We start from the raw sequence: 24311 nt of genomic DNA on the forward strand, positions 1-24311 counted from the left end.
ACTCTTCCTGGACTTTCAGAACCTTGGGAGAGGTTTCCAAGACAATTTTAATCAAAGACCCATTTACTATTACAGAGTATGAGATTTCCCCTATTTGCCGTTCACATCTTAAGGGTAGAGCTTTTAGCTCAGCCATAATTGAGACTTTCACCTTGACGAGGTTGTACTCATTTGTAGCTGATTTTGTTCAAGCTTCTCAAAGACAATATCTCTTCCAGAAAGTAAATGGGGAATTCTGAGCTACTCATGTTTATGTGTCTTTTTCTCTCTGTGACTTAAAACAAATTGGGCAAGATCTAGAAATGTTTTCAGCTTTTCCTAATAAGTACATTAAAGATTTTAGCGGATTTACTCAATCCTATAAACTAGGTAGAGAGATGTAATTTCACTCTCAAATATTGATTTTAATGAGAGACAGTGAGTATGAGCTTTAATTTGTGAGTCTCTTACATGTATTATGCATACTTGGGAATATGTATTTTCAGAGTGGGCTTAAACAGAGCCTGTCTGACACTGCTGCAGAGGTGACTGAATAGAGGAACCAAAATATTTCAAGGATCTCTTGGTCCTAGGACCAAGATTTCTTCTGGACTATTTTATCTTTCTGTCTGTCTGTCATCAGAGGTGACAGATCCCTTTATAGGCTGGTATTTTAGAACTTTTGATTCAGAGGCATTTATGAGAAATTAAGCCCTAAAGAATAGAATTGGTACACTTTCATTGTCTCAAAATGTTAAGAGCAGCTAGATTCTTTGAATATTGGATTAATTTTCTGTTTGGCAATGAATCTGGAATCCTTCATAACTTCTGTTTCTTGAGGCATGTTTTACTAAGGAACAGAGATCCAGCCTGGGAAAGGCTCAACATTTTATTTGTGTTTTGCTCCTGAGATGGTTAGGATTTGATACTTGCACCATACTTGGAGACACTCTTCTGTTTCTTCCCACTGTCATGATCCTGAGAAATAACAGTATTCAAAATTATTTATCCTAGGCAATTCTTTCCTCAAGGACTGCTTAATTTAAGGACAAATTTCCAGAATGGCAAGTTTCCCCTCCTTTGTATATTTCAGATATGAAGATTTTCACTTTATATTCAAAAACAGGAATAGTAATAATAATAATAATAATAATAATAATAATAATATATAATCCTTTAGCTCTCAAAAATAAATGTACAAGTTTTAGTTGCAGTTTATATACCTTTTATTACTTAGGCAGAACTAGAAGTTAACTGTTCATTCTTCTCCCCTCAGGAATATTTATTGATTTTTACAGCACTATGTAGGCTGACTGATTTTTAAACACAAATAAGTTCATTGATAGAACAAAAAATTCCTAGGGAAGTCTATAAATTTAATAACAGTTTTAAACAGAAATAGGTATTTAAAAATAGGTATAGTCCCAGTCCCCAGAGGATTGTTTCTACTCGTGATTACCCTCTAGTACATCTTGTTGGCTGGACACCCTCAGAGATAATCTCTTTATATATATACAAATCTGACCTTGTAACCCCCTAGATATAGTTAAATTTATCTTTTCCAGTCTGTCCCATTAGAAGAAACAGTTACATGTGGCTATCAAAATTGCAATTTGGTTATTCCAGTAAGATAAAGCATTAGCCTAATAACTGTCTCTGCTTTAATAACTGCCTTTGCTTTCTCAGATGTAAAAGATTTATTCATTTTGATTCTTATTATAAGAGATCTCTATTGACCTACAGCAAGTTTATGACTAGTCTATATATACTTACAAATATGCAAACTATAAAAGTTATCACCACAATTCCAATTGGCCAAATACATTTTGAGTGCATTCTAATTTTCTAAGCTATCGTATATGTATTTGTTTTGTCTATTTGTCTAGTCTGTAAACAGCTGTTATTATGAGCTCAAAAAATAATTTTTTTGCAATTTTGAATTTTAAAATATTTCCTAAATTAAGTTGGTTGATAGATAAATGCTATCTAAGTTAAAGATATGCTCCACCCAATTTACTAGATGGTCAAAACTATGGTAAAATTAGTTTTACAAATTTTTTATGTACTATGATTCAAAAATATCTGATTGATCAAAATGATGGGTTAAATGTTATGATCTGGTTCTCATAGGTCATCAGAAATTTATTAAAGTAATAAAATGGAGACCCTCTAGACTTGACGGAACTATTAGATAGGACTCCCTTTTGGTGAATAAGGAAGCAGCTGTCTGGAAATAATTATTATCCAGTCTGTGTTTAATAATGGCAGTCCCCAATAGTCTTGAAATAGCCTTAAGGGAGACATCTTAATACAAGTTTAAAATATTATTGTGATACATTTACATTGGTCATCATCAAAAGGCTAAGTTTTCTATAAGCAATACAATAAGGTTTTCTCAGAAAAGATTCTCTTGGTATAAAACCAAATTGAGAAATCGAGATTTTCATATGTCTGTGAGAACTGACTGTTGTTCTTTTGTTGCATTAAATGTACTCATGTTTATAGGTTTATAGGTCTTCCAAAATGTAAAACAGAAATTGATTATAGTGTCAGACTTTTCTTTCAGATTCAGACCTCTGTCTTTAGCAAAAATGTATGTGATGTATATCCCATTAAGGATCAATAACTTAAATAAAAGCTTTTTTATATATTAGATAGGGATGACTGACTGAAAAGCATATTTTATGTAAAAATGAAAATTCAGGTTGTTACAAAATGTCATAATTGTTATCTCCACAAATTGACAATGGCTATTTTTTTATATTTCCCAAAGAGATAAATTGAGGCTTAGGATTATGGTATTAACCTTTTGTGATTTCTCATTAACTCTTTTGGAATGGGCCATGCTTTCCTAACCACTAAGTGGTTAGGAAACCTAACCAATAAGACAACTAAGATTAAAAACAAGACAAAACAAAACAAAACAAGAAACAAAAACACTCCAGAGCAAGATTTTCCTTAGCATAAGATCATCTCTGCCCTGCAGTCACCTCACAATTTTCTGTAGCCTTCTGAGTTTCAACTTCTGGATCTTCCACTAGCCCACCTACATTGTATACACACAATAAATGTTGCTGATTTGGAGTATCTTGGTCTCTGTCCATCCTGAGGCACTGAGCTCCCAGATCCCCATCATGCATTATAAATTTTGTCTCTTTTTTGTTAACCTTTCACTATACCCCTCCTACAGGGAGTTGGGGATCTTATTGAAGTCTCTGATATACTATGGCTTTGTAGTAAGTCTTGATATATGACAGTAAAAATTCACAAACTCTATTGTTTTTCAAAACTGTTCTTTACTTCAAGGGTACTGTTTGCAAATTCATTACCAATATAAGTTCACATTTATTTAAGTCTTTTTTGCTTTCTTATATCAACTCTTAGTCACTACAGAACTTTTAGTCATTACACTGTCACTACACGACTTGCTAAATTTGAGTTTGTTTGCTTCTAAAAGAAAAAAATGTAAATTGACATACTTAGTTTTGTAACTTGACATAACTGACATCATCTTGAGCCCTGCATTAAATTAGTGCTCTGTATTTGACCAAGGAAAATTGAAAATTATTCAAGCTATAAGTACCATGAGAAAAGCAGAATGAGCTGTACACACAAGAGAAAAATTAACCCGCTCAACAAAAGAAACAGGATGCAGATGTCAACCAAAAATTAATGTACAAGTCTAGCTAAACTGTATCCAACAGGATAATTTTTTGTGGTTATCTGCTTTAAAACTCTAACTTTCTGCTCAATGAGACTCTGAGACAGGGGTCCACTAAGCTACCCAGCTTAGCTAATTAAATTCCAATTTTATCAATTTGGCTGCTTGGCTTCTTATATTATTCATGAACCCACTTCACTTAGGAGGCAAAGAAAAAGCAACTTTGAGCAAGTATTTTTTTGAAAACCCACAAATCTATCTGGACCTCTACAGATTTTCAAAGCTTTATGTAACAAGAAAAAACTGTTTTTTACTCCTCTCAACACTTCTTACAGGACCCTCAGAGCTCCACCAAGCCTAGAGCTTGACCCAGACAAGGGGGGTAGGAGAAGCAATGATGCTTGTTTGACCATCAAGGGTGAAATATTATGGTTCTAATATAACATAATTTTGATAGAATTAATATTATTTCTTAAGGATTTATGAACTTGAGTTATGATGTTCAAATTGTGAAATGATAGAAATAAGCATGTATTTGTATCTGGAAAACAATTTCAAAAATGTCTGTGGTTACCAAGTTGACAAAGAGTGCATTACAATGGTTGATAAACTGTGTTAAATTCAGAAGTTTAGAAGCTGATTCACTTGGCAGGGGGCTTGGGTCCTTATATTATACTATATACATCCTTATACTATACAGAAGGAGGATACAGTAAGGGTATGCATATTTCACCCATCCTAGTGGGATATTTTGCTTGCAACACAAGGAGAAAAAGGAAGCTTATGCTTCCCTTCCTTTGTTCTCACTACTTTTGCTTTCTTACATTGCCATGAACTGTTATTCCCTCTGATGCAATTAAACAGGCATCAGTTTTCCATGCCTCATTGCATCAAAATGTATCTGCCTTGTGCAAACAGTTTTATTTAACCTAGGATAGGCTCATCAAATTGTTAAATAATCTGCCTCATGTGTAATACATCTTCCTTATCTATGAGGGTTTATCCCCTAGGATATCTCTCCCAAATGGATGTCATTCACAGTCTTGAGTTTGGCTATTTATGATGGATCCATACATACATAGACAATTCTCCACGATATCTTTTTGCTTCCACTTGCACTGGTAAATCAGCTAAACATGTCATTGCTTTTTGTTTGGATGTTTGGATGTCCTTAGTGCCCTGGGCTGCCTGTGTGCACTTAAGACTGGCAATGGCCAGTATATAAAAGTGCTGCTTTCCAAATGTTTTTTAAACTTTACATATTTAACTGACCACAGGAGTTCCTCATGACTCTCATGGTCAAGAAACTGTTAAACAAGCTCACCATATGCTCAAACTTCAACTCCAAAACCAAAAAGGGGAAGACAAGAAGGAATGGCTGAAGTTGGAGATAAATCACAGATGTAGTGATAAACAAGGCCAGCCTGAGAACTGAGATAACACAAAGTAACCTTTGTGCATAAGTTGTTCTAGCTCCAACAAGGCAAGGTGCTCAGGTCAGCCAGTTAAACAAGTTGTGCAGCAGAGGGATTAGCATTGACATCATCCTTTTGGATGTATAAACAAACATGCTATAGTGCTTGCACAGTTCCTTTTCTCCCATCAGGAGAGAGGACTCCACCTGTTCTTGGCTTTCATCTCCTTTTGTTTCCCATCCTTCTTTCAATCTTTCACCGTAGACACTTCAAGAGCTGTGCTGGTATGTGGGAAGAAGTAAAAGATCTCTATATTGAAAACTACAGTAATGGAAAAGGAGATAAAGGAAGATACCAGCAAATGGAATTATATCCCCTGGACAGAAAGAACAAACAGGGAAAATGGACATGTTTCTAAAATTGCTATATATACTAATGCAATTTCAGTCAAATTATCACTAGCACATCTCACAGAACTAGAAAAAAATCCTAAAATTCATATGGAACCAGAAGACATGGAGGCTAGCAAAGGCAATTCTGGGCAACAAATGCAAAGGATGTGGGGTAACACAATCTCTGTTTTGAAAATGCACTTCAGAGCTAATGTGATACCAACATGTTGGTACTGAAACAAAAACAATGGATGTAACATTAAAAGATGCAGAAACAACTTCAAACACACTCAGTTACCTGATCTTTGACAAAAGGACCAAACCCATTCACTGGAAAAAGTTAACTTTTTTAATAAATGGAGCTGGGAAAAATTGGCTGTCTATATGCCAGAGACTAAAACTAGACATGTGTATCATCGCACATTAAACTAAAATTATAATGGATCAAATAGCTAAATATTAAAACAGAGGCACTATATCTACAGGAGGATATAATAGGAGGAAAAATTCTTGAAGTCATGGATGTAGGCAAGGAATTTATGAACAAAACCTGATCACATAGGAATTATCACAAAGAATCAACAACTGGGATCTCATAAAATTAAAAAAAATAGTTTTGCACAACAAAATACATGGCCAATAAATTGAAAAGGAATCCAAAAAATAGGAAAAAAATTAGACAGCTGTATCTCTGACAAAGGATTGATGTCTAGAATATACAAAGAATTGAAAAAAATCAGACATCCCCCCAACTCAAAGAATCAATCCAAAAATGTTCACTTGAGATGAACAGACACTTTTCAGATGAAGATGTACAAATGGAAGATATATGTATACACACACACACACACACACACACACACACACACACACACATATATAGATATAGATATGAAAAAATGTTCAACATCACTGTTCATTTGAAAAATACAAATTAAAACAATGTTGAGGTTCCATCTCACTCCAAAGTGAACAGCTATTGTCATAAAAACAAGCAACAACAAATTGTGGTAGGGTTGTGAGTAAAAAGGAATAGTTCTCTACTCTTGGTGGGAGTATAACCTGATGCTACAACTGTGGAATCCCTGAGAAAATTCTTCAAAAATCTAGGATTAGAGGTATTATTTTACCCAGCTAATCTTTGGGTATCTTCTTAAATGAATTCAATGCACCACACCACAGCAATATATGAACCTCCATGGTTTGTAATAGCTGAATCTTGGGACCAACCCAAATACCCATCAACTGATGAATGGATAAAAAATGTAGGTTTTTAAAATTATATTGGAGTATTACTCAGTCACAAGGATTTAATTGAGATATTTATTGCTAAGTTGATGGACCTTGAGATCTGTCTTAGTCACTTTACTCTTCTTGCTCAGACAAAATACCTGGTGCCCAAAATTAGGGAAGAGAAGCTTTATTACTTACAGTTTTGGGGGATTCAGTCCATACTCAGCTGGCTCCAAATTAGGATGGCATGGTGGGGCAGCCACTCATGGCCACCACAAGAAGCAAGCATGAACAGAGAAAAAGATTTACAAAGACATCCCCTTCCTGCATTTACACTGTATGTGGGTTCCACATCTGGGCAGGTGCAGCATTCACACCACCAATCCCAATGCTAGACAATGAACCAGTCAGAAATGCTAGATTCAGCCAATCCATGATTACATGAAGCTCAGGGCAGGGGGCACACCTCAACACAAACCATAATGTTCCACGCCTACTCCTGAAAGACTCATGTACATCCTTTATACAAAAGACATTTAGTCCATCTTCAAGAGCTGCCAAAGTCCTAACAGTTTCAGCATTGCTGAAAATTGAAGTCTCAAGTCTCCTCAAAGATCTGAGAGAAACTCTGAGCTGGAAGCCCCTGTACAAATGAAAACAAAGTTAAACACAACACACAATAACACAAGACAAGCATTACCATCCCAAAATTTACAAACTGGGGAATACAAAGCATTGGAACCAAAGCAACTCCAAGCTTCAGCAGAGCAAACATTAAGTCCTGGAGTTCCACACTCAGTAACTGAAGCATTCTGGTTGCAAGCTCCAAAAGGCTTCAGTGACTCCACCTCCATGGCCCTTCTAGTGGTTTCAGTTCCCATAACTTCTCTCTTAAGCCCACTCTGCTCAGTCTTAGCAACTTTTCTTGAATGATCAACATTCTTGGCTTTTCCAAATTCTGCTACCCCCATTGCATATTTGGCTTCTCCCTCACAGCTTTATATATTGTCCTCTCAGGGGCATACCATCTGACCTTGAAGGTCTCCTGATATTGGGGTAGAAGATACCTTAACCTCAGAACTAGTACATGTCCCATTCATTTAAAACAGTGCCAAATAGATGCAGTCAGGTCCACTGCCAGCTAGAGTAGTAATCAGGCTTTCCTTTCTCTTGGGTGTAGGGATCAAGTGCCTGGATAGCTGAGCTCTCTGAACCTGACTGTGATGAACAGCTTCTCTATGGCATTGCCATTTTGAAATCTTGTATTGCTTCTGTCACTACTCTGGAACATGGTACCCTGGGGTTTCTCCTGCAAGCAAAGTCTTTTACTTTGGCAGTTTTGAAGCTGTAAATTTTGGGGACCTGCTGCTTCTTCATGTGTTGCTTGCAGGCAAACTTTTTTTAATTTTCTGTTCCTTTTCAGAAATCCAGGTCTCAGTTCCATCTTTATAGTCCATAGCTTTCTAGCCAAACTTACAATGTTTTAAATCACCCTGCTGGGCTCTTTGATCTTGATCCATAACATAAATCTGGCTGAAAGCCTCCATCTGTAACATACTATCCTGAAAATCTCTTCTGAAATCAGTCATTCACTTTGGAAGGTCTTGCTCTTTCCTCAAATTTCCTCAAACTATATTCATTTTGTTTTCATCCAAAGCAGCTGGATTCTTTTCAATGTTAATATTTTCACAAATGAAGCCCTTATTTTTTCCACATTTTCAGTTCCAACTTTACTGAAGTTTCCTTATGGCCAAATCTAAAAATAAACTTAAATCACTAATCTGTTCTGTTTGCTATGATTCTCAACACAGAGATGATGAAAAGCCCTCAACAGGATCCAGGCTACAGACTGAATGTTGGACACCCTTGAAATTTCCTATGCTTGATTAACTCATCTGCTTCTCTACATCTCAGTTTCTTATTAAGTCTTAGCTCATGAATGAAATTTTTGCCATAGAAAAACACATATGATCTGGAGTCAAAGGCCACTGGAGTCTGTGTTCCTAACTGAAACCTCCTGAGACTGGACTTTACTGTCTCTATTTCTATCACTTTCTGGTCTGGTACTTTCTGATCATAAAGTTGCAACAAACTCAGTTTATAGCATGCTAGGGCAGCTTCTTCAACTGGAAACTCAAATCTTTCCAAATGTCTCCTGCAAACCATTTTCAAAGGGTATTGAACCTCATGGTCAGGGAGCATCACAGGTGATAAAATCTCTTATTCCAACATCTGCCTGTTATTGCCCTCGCCTCTCAAACAAAACACCTGGCACTCACAACCTAAAAGGAGAAGGTGTATTTTTGCTCACAGTTAGCAGATGATTCAGTCTATAGCAGTGGGTTCTAAAGCAGGATGGCATGATACACAGGTGTGCCAGATAAACTATTCATGATGTAACAGCAAAGCATAAAAGGATAGAGGCGAGCCAAGGAGGGAGATAAACTCTTCCAAACCACACTCCTACTGACCTGACTCTTCTAAGCAAAACTCCACCTAACATTAACCCAGCTATAAGAACCCATAATCTGACAATGTTCCCCCAACCCTGCCTTTGAGTATTGTAGGCACTTGGAAAACATCTAGATATAAACAATAACATACCCCAATACTTTTCTTATGTGAGTTTCTCTACATTATCAGACTGAGGCCAGAATACAACCAAACCGTAATGTATTATTCTTTTAGCACTAGAAAAGCTCAAACATGAATCACACAGAACTCCAAAAATTAATGATTTCTACAACTCTGTCACAAAATTCCCAATCTATTTCAACATTTTATTCACTATTATCAGCTACTTAAAAATTTTTAATGGCTGTATGTTGTGGTCTATATTTAGATTGTCCTCCAAGCCTCATAAAATCACAGAGGTGGCTAACTCTAGCTTTTGTGATTGAAGTGTTGTCTAGTGCTAAAACTGGTGGTGTGAGTGATGAATTCACACACAGGCAGGTAGCTGGCATACTATATAAGAGAGAGAAGGAGACATGCTTTGCACTTTTTACCCTGTTTGTTCTTGTGACTTGTAGCCACCATGAATGGCTAACTCTTGGCCACTCCACTCTGCCTTGGAGCCAACTGACTATGGACTGAAACCTCCAAAATCTGTATGCTAAATAAATCTTTCCTTCCTTCATTTTGGATATCAGGTATTTTGTCTCAACAGTGAGAGAAAAATAACCAAGATAACATATGTTGTACATAGATATGAGCCTCAATGTGAAGTTTTCATACATGAAAACACTGTTTAATGATTAAATTATGTTAGATTGTCCATCATTGAAAACTAAGTATTTCTTTCTCTAAGAATATTCAAAATCTATTCCTTTAAGTATTTAAAAATATCTATTATAGTTAATTCTAGTCAATTGCAATTGAAATCTAGTCTGTGCAATTGTATACCAGAAATTATTCCTCCTAATTATAACTTTGTACTCAGGCACCCAATGTTCCTCTCCCTCTTTCTCAAATATGATCAAGCTATCCTATTACTGAATTTATATCCAGAAGTTATTAAGTCAGTATATTAGAGAAACTTCCACACTCCTGCATCTATTGAAGCACTAATCAGAATAGTCAAGATATGGAATCAACCTAAAAGCCTAAAAAAGATGAATAAAGAAAATGTGCTATATATGCCCAATAAGACACTAATCAGTGATTTAGAAGAATGAAATCTTGCCATTTATGAAAATATAGATGAACTTGAAAGACCAGTACTAAATAAAACCTACAGTCAAGCAAGACAAGTTATGTACTACATGATTTACTCACATGTGAAATCTAAAAAGTTTGAGGTCTTTGAAGAAAAGAACACTTCAGTTATTTTTTTAAAGAAACATAAAATGGACCTTATGATAACAATTTTCTGAAGTATAAATGGGATGACTATAAAAAAAAAATATATATATATATATATTTAATGAAAAACAAGTTGTTTAAGTCACTTTATGTGCAGAAGTTTGACAAATTATCAATAAACTAAAGTGTATACAAATATAATTTTGGAGCTGAAAGGAACCAAAAAGAAAATTTAGTCTTTACATGTTAGATGAAAAAAAGGTTACTACAATTAGTAGAAAGCCAAATGTGAGTTCTCAGTTTTCCTGCCTTTCAATTAGTTATTTCTTTTACCAAACCACATATCATACTTGTGTTTAGGTCTTGACCCAAACACAATGACTTGTTTTTCTACTCATTAACAGGTAATTGCAAATTGATGGAATATCTGTTCTACTGTGAACAGGGTATTGTACTTACTCAGAAAATACTACACAGATTGGCTGGTGTTTTTGAGGTGATGAGGTTTTATCATTACTAAATATTAACTATAATTCTTGTTGTATAAAACATTTTTTAAAGATTTAGTTTTAAATCACCTTCATTGATTTATTTTAGGTACTGGGGATCGAGCTAAATCCCCAGCCCCATCTATAAAACATTTATTTTACTTCAACAGAGCATAAAGCAACTCACTCAAAGGAGCTATATGCTCACAACCTGTGTTTTTTCACTTTAATGCTCCAAACTTTAAATTACACATGAAGCAAATTAGGAGGTAAGCTTTCACTTACTGTTTTTTCCTAAATTTTACATATGGACTGTTGGGCATGGCCACACTCTGGGGGCAAACTTTGTCTAGCCACCTGGTACTGAAGTTTCTGAAATCTTCCCAGCCAGACTCAAGATTCCAGCACTGCCATACTTTGGGGTGCACTCTTCCTAGCCACCTGGATCCTAGAGTTTCTGAATTCTTCCAAGACAGATGAAAGGCCCCAGCACTACCTACCTTAGGAGCACACTTTATCTAGTTATCTGGGTCCCACAGGTTCTAAACTCCACCCACCCAGATATAAGGGCCTGGAACCACACTCCAGGAGTATATCTGTGCTAGCACAATGGAGGATCCAAGCTCTCTCCAGCCCAGTGTTCCAGCACAGTGTCTCAGGGGAACACCTGACCAGCCTATGGCCACAAAGGTACTGAGCCTAGCCTAGTCCAGAGCCCCAGATCTGCCCATCAGAGAGTGACTAGCCTAGCTGACATGTCTTGGAGAATTTGGGCTACACCCAACAGCACAAGGAACCAGCTCCATACCTCAGGTGTGCAGCCCAGCTAGCCATCCAGTGGGTCCTGGAGGTTTTGAACACCTTCCATCTAGGAGCAAGGCCCCAGTACCATAAGCCGGGGGGGGGGCTCTAGCTGGGAGCATGCTCCAGAGGCTCTGAACTCCTGCAGGCAAACGCAAGATGCCAGTGATGGCACACTCCAGGGGCACACAAAGCCTAGCTACTGGGGTCCCAGAGGTTATGAACTTCAACCATGCAGGTGTAAGGGCCCCACACCACACTCTGAGAGTGCATCTGTGCTAGCTACAATGGAGCATCCAAGCTCTGTGCAGCCCATTGTTAGAGAATAAACCAGTGAAGTACATCAGGGAAAAACTCAGTGAGCCTCACAGGCTGTAGAGCAAAGGTCATCAGAGTCATATTTTAAGGTTTCACTTCTGATAGGTATAGGGATATCCAAGGACTGAAGCTCTGTGAAGGTAACATCAGGAGGGTGCCTGGCCAGCCACATGGATGCAAGAGGAAAATGGCAAAATCAAAGAGCAAGATGCACTCTCAGTCTTCTGGTCCACCAAAAACAAACCCAAGAGATGTTGAAATAGAAGACACTAGAAAGTATAAAACTGAACTTTCTGAAATGATACCAACTGAAGTAAAGAAACAACCCCTTGAAGCTATAGAGAAAATCAGATCAAAAATAATCTTTCAGGTAAAAAAGCAAATGACAAACATTTTGAAGGAAATATGTATATGTAAAGATCTACATTAAAAAATAGAGGAACATAAGAAAATAATGCAAAACTGGAATAAAAAAATAAGATAGAATTAGAATGCACACTCAACGGGATATTTAGGAAATTAAAACTTACATTGAAAGTTAGCAAAACCAGTGGAATAAAGTTGAAGTTTGACTCTCAGATCTTGAAGATAGGATGGAAGCTTGCAATCACAAAAGAAAAAAATCTCTTAAAAAGTGGCAAGGTACCAGGAAGCAACAATTCAACAGCTGCAAGATGATGCAAAGACAAACAATATAATAATAATAGGTGTCAATAAAAAAGCAGAGGGCAAAATGATAACATACAAAAGCTATTTACAGAAATAATAACAGGAAATATTCCAAAGATGGGATGAGAATCTGATAAGCAGGTAAATGAAGCATACAGAACCTCACTTAAACATAACAAAAATAAACCTTCACCCAGTTGTATAATATTTAAGATACCAGAGATTCAGCACAAGAACAATATACTAAAAGCTGTCAGAGAAAAGAAACAGATCAGCTATGAAGGAAAGCATATCAGAATCACAGCACATTTCTCAACAGAATCCTTCAAGTCAAGAAGAGCTTAAACTATTTCAGACAAAGAAAGAAAACATCATTAAAAATATCTTTAAAAATCTATGGAGAAATAAGATACTTTCAGCACAAAGAAAACCAGAACAAATTCATGAGCACCAAACCAACACTACAAAGAGTACTGAAAGACACTCTAGAAAGAGACAAAAATAGCTAGAATCCTAAGAACAACAGCAGAAGGAAACTGCTAAGCAGGGCAAACAACTAAACAGAAAAAGTAAAAAAATCAACAACAGAAAGATAACAGAGCACTGTTAAGTCAGTGCATATCAGTTATATCCATCAAGGTAAATGGTATTAACTCACAAACAAAAAGAAACAGGTAGGCAGAGTGGATAAAGAAACAAAATCTAACAACATACTGTGAACAAAAAACATATTCAACTCAAAAGAAAAGTCATATGACCGGGGGTTTAGCTTAGAGGCGTAAGTGCCTGCCTGGCAAATGTGTAAAGTTGTGAGTTTGATCCCCGTTACCCCCTCCACTCTAAAAAAGAGAAAGAAAAGATAAGAAAAAAGAAAATTCACAGACTAAAACTCAAAGGATGGAAGACAATACTCCATGCAACAGGAAACCAGTAAAAAGCAGGAGTAGCTTATTCATTGCAGACAATGTGAACTTCAAGCCAAGAATGATCAAAAGAGATAAAGATTACTGCGCACTTGTTAGTGGAAAAAATCAAGAGGAAGAGATTACAATCATAAATATATATATGCAACAAAAATAGGAACACAAAACTATATAAGACAAATCTTAATAGACATGAACAAATAATAATGTAGTTTTAATGGGGGATTTAACACTCCATTGTCACAAAGAGACAGACCAAACAAACAAAAAAAAAATAAGGAAAGAAATAACAGAACTGAATCAAACTTATGAACAAGTGGACCTAGTAGTTGTATGCTGAGTGTTTTACCCAACAACATCATAATACACACTCTTCTCAGTTGCACATGGGTAATTCTTTAAAACAGATCATATACTAGGCATCATAGGAGTGCAGGGGTGCTTCAAATTATGTAAATCAATAAATATAATGCACCATATCAATAGAGTCAAGAACAAGAATAGAAGATCATCTCAATAGATGTAAAAAAGCTTTCAACAAAACCCAACACTGATTCATAAAAACCTTCAGAAAATGGTAATAGATAATCTTTACCTCAATCAGATAAAAATCACCTATGACAAAACAAAAGCCAATATTTTATTAAATGAACAAAAACTGAAAACTTTCAACCTAAAATCAGAAACAAGACATCACCTTTGCCATTCAATATAGTTCTGGAAACATTAGATAGAGTAATTAGACAAGAGATAAAAATAAAAGGAATAAAGATAGGAAAGTAAGAAGTTAAATTATCATTATTTGCAGATGATATGGTACTCTACATAGGAGACATAAAAAACTCCATTGAAAGATGTAGTAACCATATTTAGTAATGTCCTGGATACAAGGTCAATACTTCAAATTCAATAGTGTTCTTGTATACAAACAGCAAACTCACTGAGATAGAAATAAGGGAAATCACACCCTTCACTATACCATCAATAAAAGAAGAAATTCTTAGGAATCAACTTAACAAAGGAAATAAAAAAATATATATACTGAAAATTGCTTTATGCTGAAAAAGAAAATTAAAGAGGATTTCAGAAAATGGAATGATATTCTCTGTTCTTGGATAGGAAGAATAGACATTGTGAAAATAGCCATTCTCCCAAAATTTTAGATAGTTTTAATGCAACTCCAATAAAAAATACCATTTGCATACCTCAAAGATATAGAGAAACTGTCCCTAAAATTCATCTGGAACCAGAAGAGATCTAGAATAGCAAATCAATTCTGGGCAACAAAGGTAAGACAGGCAGCATCACAATCCCCAATTTGAAATTATGTTACAAAGTTATTGTAATAAAATCAGCATGGTAGTAGAATAAAAACAGACCTGAAGATCAATGAAGTAGGTTGGAAGATACAGCCACAGCCACACAAACACATTCAGACACTTCATCTTAGACAAAGGGGCTAAACATGTGCACTGGAAGAAAGCCTCTTCAATAAGTGGTGTTGGAATAACTGGCTTTTCATATGCTGAAAACTAAAAATAGATCCATGTCTATCATCATGCACTAAAGTCAAAATCAAAGGTTTAAATACTAAAACATAAATACTAAATGGGCTAGAAGAAAAAGAGATAGAAATCTTGACAACATACAAATCGGCAGACAACTTATGAGTAAAAATCAAACTGCACAGAAAATACTTCCCAGAAACAACTAGGATCACATTTTATTAAAAATCTATTGCATATCAAAAGAAATCTCCAAAAGAGTGAAAAGAAAACCTACAAATAGAAAAAATACCTTAGCCAACTGTCCCTCAAATAAAGGACTTCTATCTAGAACTTATAGAAAATTTTTTTAAAATTCAGGTCCCCAAAATTGAAGAACCCAAACCAAAAATGAGCATCTGATATGAATACACACTTCTCAGATGAAGAAATACAAATAGAAAATAAATACATGTCTACATCTCTTATACTAAGCAATCCTTTTGGAGGTAACAATAAGCAATATTACAACCACTATCAAATTCCTATCATGTTGTTTTTGTAAACCTATACTGTTATTGTATTGGGTTTGTTGATTATTCATCACTTTTGCTCTTTGGTTTTCTTTTATGTATCTTTTTTCTCTTAAATGATAAATAAATGAATAAATTAATTAATTAATAATTCAGACTGCTAGTTTGATATTGCACCACTGAATATGGTAGCCACTAGCTACATGTAACTATTAGACACTTAATATCTAGTCTAGATTCACTTCTGCTGTAAGTGTGAAATGCATACCATATTTGCCAATTCAGGATAAAAAAGAATTGGAAATATTTCACTATTATTTTTTAAACTTACTAGATGTTGAAGTGGTAACATTTTGCATATATTGGGTTAAATAAAATACACTAATTCAATTTTGAAAAGTTTTTTAATTTGGTTACCATAAAATTTTAAATTATCTGTCTTATATTACAGTTATTTTAAATATTTCTAAGCAATGAATAATAAATATCTAGGTGTTATTAATGGTTCTTAAAGTCTGTAAGACTCATTACCATTACAAAAATTTTTTGTCAAGAATAGCAAAAATTGGCAAATGAAACTATATTAAACAAAATACTTTCATACATCAAAGGAAACAAGGAGAGTGAAGAGGTAACTTAAAAAATAAGAGGAAATACTCAAAACTATTTTTCCAAGGAGGGATTACTATCTAGACTATATATGGAATTCAACAACAAAGATACAAAGATTCCAAATAAAATGTAGGCAAATGCTCTGAATAAATATTGCTGGAAAATATATGTTACATAAACTAAACCTGTGTAACTTAATGAGATCCTATCTCAAAAGAAAATGAATTACTTAATTAGTTTAAAAAATGGATGAGGACACAGCTCAGTGCAAAGTCTTTTTAGACCCTAGTACCACAAAAAAGATATACATATAATTGGCAAAGCTGTGAAAAAATAATCACCACTAATCACTAGAAACATGTAAATCAAACCACAAGCAAATGCCATCTTACACCAGTAAGAATAATTATTATACAAATGACAAAAATACTAAATGCAGAAGAAAAGGAGTGCTCTTACACTGTCTGTGGGAATGTAAATTATTATAGTTTCTATGGAAAACAGTACAGAGGCACCTGAAAAAACTAAAAATAGAACTGCTATATAATCCAGCAATCCCTGTACTGGTTGTGTTTCCAAAAGAAATGAAATAGTTATACCAAAGAGACACGCATCCATGTTTATTGCAGCACTATGCAAAACAGTCAATAAATAGAATCACTTGAGATGTGCATTGACAGATGAATGGATTTTAAAATATGACATATATTCTCATGAAGCATTATTCATTCACAAAAAGGAGTGAGGTTCTTTCCTTTGTAAGAATATAGATGGCAATGTGGTATATAATGTTAACTGAAAAAAATCAGATACAAAGTAAAATATCAACAGGTTCACATTCATATGTAGACGCTAAAATGTTGATCTCATTGAAGTAACGAATAGAATAATGGTCATCAGAACCTAATAAGAGTGTTAAGGAGAGGGGCAATGGCTACAGAGCACAGCAGAGGTGCTAAACAGGAGAAAGTTCTAATACTGTATAGCACAGTGTAATAACTGTGGCTGTCAACAATTAAATATATTTTTCAAAACAGTTAGTAGGGAATGCTTTTAATGTTCCCAATGCAAAGTAACAATAAATATCTGAGGTGACAAACATGCCAAATGTCCTGATATGATTGTTGCACATTGTATGGAAAGTCAAACAACTCACAGATATGTACAATTGTAATGTATTAAGTAAAAATAAAAATACAATTTAAAAACTGTCTACATATGTAATCAGCAGTCAATTTTCTGTGCTTAAGAAAAAATAATGTGGAAAAATACAGTGAATCTGGAAATATACTTAAGTTGACTTTAGATATGCATTCTATCCAGATTTACATTTTTAGTTTTATTTAATAGAGAAAATATGACATTACCTCAGTTTACAAATTTAGTTCTTTCCATGATTCTGGTCTCAAACTGAACTGGATGAGAAGTGAATCAAATTCAGTTATTAAGGTCAAGGTTAATCTTATGCAGAAAGTTGATTCAGTTTTTCACCCAACTCAGTTTGTGACCAGAATTGTGGAAAGAATTGGTTCATGAACTAAGGCACCACTGTAGTACTATATAGCTTGAATTCATTTGAACATATAAGAAAGAATCATTAGGCCAGAAGCATGGTAGACAAGAATTAGTGTATTCTTACTTCAATCCATAGAGCTCAAGTAATCAAAACAAATGCCATCATGACACTGCAAACATACAACAGAACATAACAAAGATTTTAGCAACTGAAGATGAATGCAAAAAAAAAAAAAAAAAAAAAAACCAAAATACGTGTGACTATACCTTTGCTCCATCTGAAATATTGTCCCAGTTTCCACCATTGAAAGAGAACTTTCCATTGCCTATATGCATCAATATGTCTTCAGGAGTATCATTGGGTCCATTAGCAAATGGAATGTAGCTATGAACAAAACACATTTTAATACATATGAGATGGTAATATAAATATAACTGACACTAATGAGTTTTATACTAATATAGTATAAAACTATATATATTATATATAGTATAAAACTAATGTACTAATATAGTATAAAACTATATACAAACATTTACTAGAGCAAATTGAAAGCATAATATATCTGTCTTCACTGTTAATATCAAATTTTACATTTCAAACAATATATTTAATTATAAAACATTATTTAATAAAGTGGAGAAATTTACCTACATCAATTCTTTTTCTTTGATCAGTTGTGAAATGTAAAATAAAATAAGCCACACAATTTTCTTTTTTCCCTGACATGAATTACCAAGTATATATATAACATGAATTACCAAGTATATATATATAGTATATTTATTGCTTTATCTCAATTTGTTCATTCTTTTACTTTTATATTATTAGTGCAACTGGATAAACAATATTTTCAATTCATGTTGTAAAATGACAAAATATTTATATAAATACAATAAAGATTTCACAAGTATTAAGATTACAATATAAGGCAGCTATTCAAGAGTGGAATGATAAATGTTTAAATTAAAATGATTTTGAAAAGTACTTATAGAATGATAAAAAGTGATCATGTTTAACAAAGAACTGAAGCAAATATTCAATTTTGCCAGTTTGACGACTGACATAGTTAAAAGTTGGAAGAAGGGAATGAATCAGCATCTTAATTTGCTCATCTAACATAAAACTGAGAAAATACTAAATATACAAAAGTATCACAAACACTTCTTTTTTTCTCATAATGTATATACTTCAAAGTAGCAAACTAGGGATAGTATCATAAGGTTTAAAACCAAGAAATTTGATTCTATTTTCATGTAAACTTTATCTACCTGTGCTGTGCTTTATAACTAAACATTGTGCCTAATTTTGTAGTGTATAAAAAGGCACACAAACTACACTTATATGTACACATTTTATGATGAATTATTAATTTAAAGTCCTCAGTTTGATAACATACCAATTTGTGTAAATGTTGATGTACCAGTTAAAATTTAATTTAATTTATTAGATATAAGTGATTACTAAATACAATATATTTGCTTGTAAACCTGGGCTCTTTCCTTATGAGAATAATCTCAGTAGCCATAAGTCTGCAATTTTATCTAAAAGTGTTACTCATAATTAAAAGCAAAAAAGTATTTATACTATTTGTAAATTGTCAATATAAACAGAGTATAATTATAGTATTTGTTTGAGCATGCTTTTAATGTTGACACTGACTATTCAATTTTCAAGATGAGGAAATTAAGATGAATTTTACTTACTTTTCCCAACATCACAAAACTTCTCAGAAGTAAAGCAGGTGTTCTGACTCTAGACCCTGTGCCTTTAATGGCTATGATAACTGGTCCTCACTATACTAGAGATGGTAGGATAATAAATGCTTTTAAAAATTAAAACAAGTTTACATACAAGACTGATGTAGAAAATAGTAGTATATTTGCAAAACATTAGCATGGATTTTTAATGATAAAATGCTAAAATATTAACATTTTATTCAGAAAATTGCAAGGCATTAATAATGAGTATATAACTATCTTAAAGTTCAAGATACAATGTGATTTTCCTGCTTAAATGTATTTGTAACAACACATAAGCAAAACTGAGAAGCTACGGATTTTTTAGTGTTATTATTTTTAAAAATTCTGTATTATTTCTATGCTTTTTTTGTATTGCTTTGTTTCTCTAAGTAAAAAAAGAGTGTATATTGCTGCCCTAAGTAAATAATACAAGCAGGTACTCCAAAAACCCTAATAAATAACAATGTAGAGATATACTATTCACATCATGGCAAATGTAAAATGACATGCTCTAGTAATTAATCAAAACTACTTTTTTATTGTATCTGTCTCTTTCTCAATACCTTTTATAGTTCTAGAGAATTACATTTTCCCTTAAAAAGTATTTGAAAGCTTTCCTGAAATTTCAATGCATACAAACTCTTAAAGGCCACTACTTAGGAGAGGTGAGGATTTACATACTCTTTCAGGTCACAGTGGCACACACTTGTAATACCAGCCAGACAAGAGTATGATACAAGAGAATCACTTGAGTATAGAATTTGAAAGCTAGTCACGGCAACTCAGTTCTTGTCTCAAAAAAGAAGATACAGCATTCACCCCTGCCATATTTCCATAACCTTCATGGTTATGAGAAGAAAAGAACTACACTGAAGGTGTCACATTGCTTTATTAGGGCTAGCTGCAAAAACCTAGATTTAGATTTAGTATTCACTTAAACACATTTTGCATGGAAGAAGAAGTTGCAGTTCACTTTTGTTCTATAGTTAGTCTCAATGCCCTACAAGAGTGAAAATATGTAATCATAAAATGAAATAAGACAATGAATTGGAAAGAATAAAAAATATGTAGTGAAAAGGCTATGTTTCACAATGCTTTTTACTTGCATCAAGTTAAATACAAAGACAAAAATAGTAATAATGTGGGAGCTAATGCCATAACCCTGTCTTTCATTTGGCTTCCTAAATCTGCCAAAAGGAACATACATAGAATTTCTTATTACCCTTGCTTTGCAGTTTAAATCAATTCACATTTGGAGTAAAACATGAAAGCCCACGATCTCAGGGAACAATTTCAATATTATTTTTTTAACTTTTTAAAACTTTTTATTGGTACCTGGGATTGAACTCATGATCACCTGCTTGCAAGGCAGGTGCTTATGCTGCTGAGCTAAATCCCCAGCCCCTCAATATTATTTTATCAAGAACTGTAAATACCACATTCTTGAGCTTTAGTAAAGCTTTATTAGTTCAGGAATAGTCATAGTGCTCAGCAGATATTCTAAATCTGCTGAAAAACAAATGGATTTGCCTTCATAAAAGAATAAAGTAATTTGGAGATGTATTAACTTTTGTGACATATATACATAGGAGGCAAAAATATATGAAATGAATTCCAATAGGTTAAGCAAAATAATGCATATCCTACAAAGGGAATAAACGTTCTCTCTTTACTGTTAAAGTAACAATTATCAGACTTTCTCTTAGCAAATCAGGGAGCTTTGTACACTGTGATGAAATAATGAATAGACAGTCCCAAAGATGCTATTGTTCATTCAACTATCTGATGACTTTTGGATTATAGTTTAAAAGAATACATCTTATGTACTTCTTTTTTAACTTTTGACAAGGTCTGAAATTCTGGAAACAAATACTGCCAAAAAATGATCTCTTTGATTTACTTATAACAAATTAGAAATATATGTTTGTTGTTAGCAAGGGCTGTATCACTTGATAAAACTTTTAAAAGCATTTCAAAAGTATAAATAACAAACAAAAGTAACTCATGAAGTAGTTATACAGACCTGATCTTCATATACCCACCTCAAGACTTTCATAATTACACTGATAAAAGTGTCTTACTACAGTGGAAGTTTGATAAGACAAATAGCTATAGTCTGCTCTATATTGCCACTCATTTAAAATGTTTTTTGAAATATTAATCCTAAAATGTTTACTTAATCATTGATCTAATTAGAGACATGCCAACATACAGTATTTTTCACTTTAAATATCAATTTTACACATGTTCATTTGGGACACATTTCCCTCAATGTCTTTGCAGTAAGAAATTTCTGCAGGAGTTTGGGGAAATACTGTAGCTTGATAGTGGGCTGGATGGAGAGCTTCTATGGGGAAAGCAGCTCAGATGCTAGAATTTGACAGCATGGAGGGGGCCAGATGATTGGAGGATGATTTTTACTAAGCCAGGAGAAAACCAAAGGGAAAAATAAAATTAGGAAGAGGAAGGAAAAGCATGGACAGAGGGCTGTAGTCTGACACGCTCACTGAGATCCATTCTGCGCTGTGCTGGGTGAACCCTAGAGTCTGAGGATCCATGCCTCTGATTGGGACCCAGTAGCCAGGGGTAAAAAGGTCACAACTCTGTGATGTCCACAAGATACAGCCTAAGTTGCTGAAGGAAATTGTGGGTTGACTGGCTCAGAGGCTCAAGATTAGCTTGCACCATTCCTGCATCCCTGCATGTACCTCAGATAACAGCAAATTGAGGAGGGCAGAAAAACCCCAGTCAGCACGCTTTGGAAAGACCCTAAGCAATACGGAGAGGGCCAGAGACCCCCAGGACACACTTGTGTGAAAGAAACCAGAAACGTGACAAGAGAAACAATTTAAAAAAAATACCTCCAGCTGCTGACCCTGGGAAAATCAGCCCAGGAGAGGTAAATACAGAAGACAACCAGGGCAATCATCATGCAATATTAGACACAGCATCAGCAGACATAAAGGAATACCTTTGTGACCTCATAGACACATATAAAACTGTACTTCTGATCAAACTGAGGCAAGATATAAAAAGATTCATTAAAGAAAAGATAAGCCCTGCCCAAGAGAACACCAATGGAAGAACAGAGGAACTCAGAAAAGAAAGAAAAACATTTAATGAAGAATATAAACAAAATCTAGAATACATAAACAGATCTAAAGAGATTACAAGGAAACTAAAACTCCATTGAAATCTGGCAAAATGCCTTGACAGAAACTAAAGTTAGCCTTTCAAAACTTGAAGAGAGATTTATGATGTGTGATTATGAAAGAAAAGATCCCTTAAAAATAACAATGAACCAGGAAGAAACAATTCAAAGGCTAGAAGATGACAAAAGGCTTTATAATTTAAGAATAAAAAACATGAGCAAAGAAGCAGGAGTAACCACTAATGAACTCCAAAGACTATTCACAGTTATAATTAAGGAAAACTTGCCAAGTATAGGAAAAATAAATGATATCCAGATAAATGAGGAATGCAGTACTCCAGCCACCTACATACAAAACAGATCTACACCCAGACATATAATCATCAAGATTCCAGAAATCCACCACAAGAACAGAATATTAATAGTGGCCAGAGAAAAGAAGCAGGTCACCTACAAAGGACAAATCATCAAAATAATGACAGACTTATCATCACAAACTATCAAATTGAGAAGAGCCTCAGGGGAAATAATCCAAGCCCTAAAAGAAAAGAACCTCCAACCAAGGCTGATGTACCCAGAAAAAGTCTTTCTCAAAATTAATGGAGAAACAAAATATTTCCAAGACAAGGAGAAAAGGTGGGAGTTCATGGCCACCAACCCAACCCTACAAAAAATACTGGAGGACATTCCAGAGAGAGAGAGGAAAAAATACCAGGATTGCAGCAACAGTGGCAGAGAGGCCTCAGTGAAAGGGGCAGACAGTGGAATGAAGGAGTAAAATGGACAAATAATAGCAGAAGGATAGAATACCAGAGATGAGGCAGAGACAGTAAGCTATGATCTTTAATATAGATAGCCTTAATTCACTAACAAAAAAGAAACACAGGCAGAGTAGATTAGGAGGCAGAATTCATTGAGATGCTCTGAACAGGAAATACACGCAAACTGACAGAGGATTAATAAACTGAGAGTCAAAGATGAGAAAACAATGCTATATGTGACAGGAAACCAGAGAGAAATAGGGACAACTCATCCAGCAGCCACAGATAGGTTGGAATGTTATGACACTTTTGTGCAGTGTAGAACTGCACAGCTTAAAGGAAAGAAAACCTCTGTGGATTTATTAAGGAGTACATCGCAAGATTATGCTCAGAGGTAAAAAAAGGTACAGCAACATTGGATAGGTAACAGGTAGACCCCTTGTCTAAAAACTAAAGGAGCTAGTGGGATCCAAAATATACAAAGCATCCTAAGAAGGGTAAAGGCAAGGAACTACCTAAAAAAGGAAGGCAGAGGACATAGTTAAAAGTGTTTCAAAATTTAAAAGCCACAGTAGTCTTATAACTCTGTTTAGTTTAATTGTATTTTGTTATGGTCTGTCTACTCATATGATATTTGAGGGCACAGACAACTAACCCAAAAATAACAGATTATACCACGGGAACTATCTTTAATTTCCTATTAAGTTAAACCGAAACCCTGTATTACTTACATTGCCTTACTATGACTGATCTTATTTGAAGCTGGTTTGTTAGACTGCTATTTTGCCTTGACTGATTTAATTCCAATTTGGTATATTTGATAGTATCT

General features: G+C 34.4%; 1 protein-coding gene across 1 annotated transcript in view; it reads right to left on the reverse strand.

Moving 5' to 3' along the window:
• Rps6ka6 (ribosomal protein S6 kinase A6) overlaps positions 1-24311 on the reverse strand; it is a 324661-nt gene that overhangs the window by 38104 nt on the left and 262246 nt on the right. The window contains 1 exon segment of the mRNA XM_063245567.1: positions 18095-18212. Coding sequence (XP_063101637.1) covers positions 18095-18212 — 118 coding nt within the window.

This window comes from Cavia porcellus, unplaced genomic scaffold, assembly GCF_034190915.1.
Source record: "Cavia porcellus strain 051 isolate PalLab524CR breed Dunkin Hartley unplaced genomic scaffold, mCavPor4.1 scaffold_3, whole genome shotgun sequence".
Classification (NCBI taxonomy): Eukaryota; Metazoa; Chordata; class Mammalia; order Rodentia; family Caviidae; genus Cavia; species Cavia porcellus.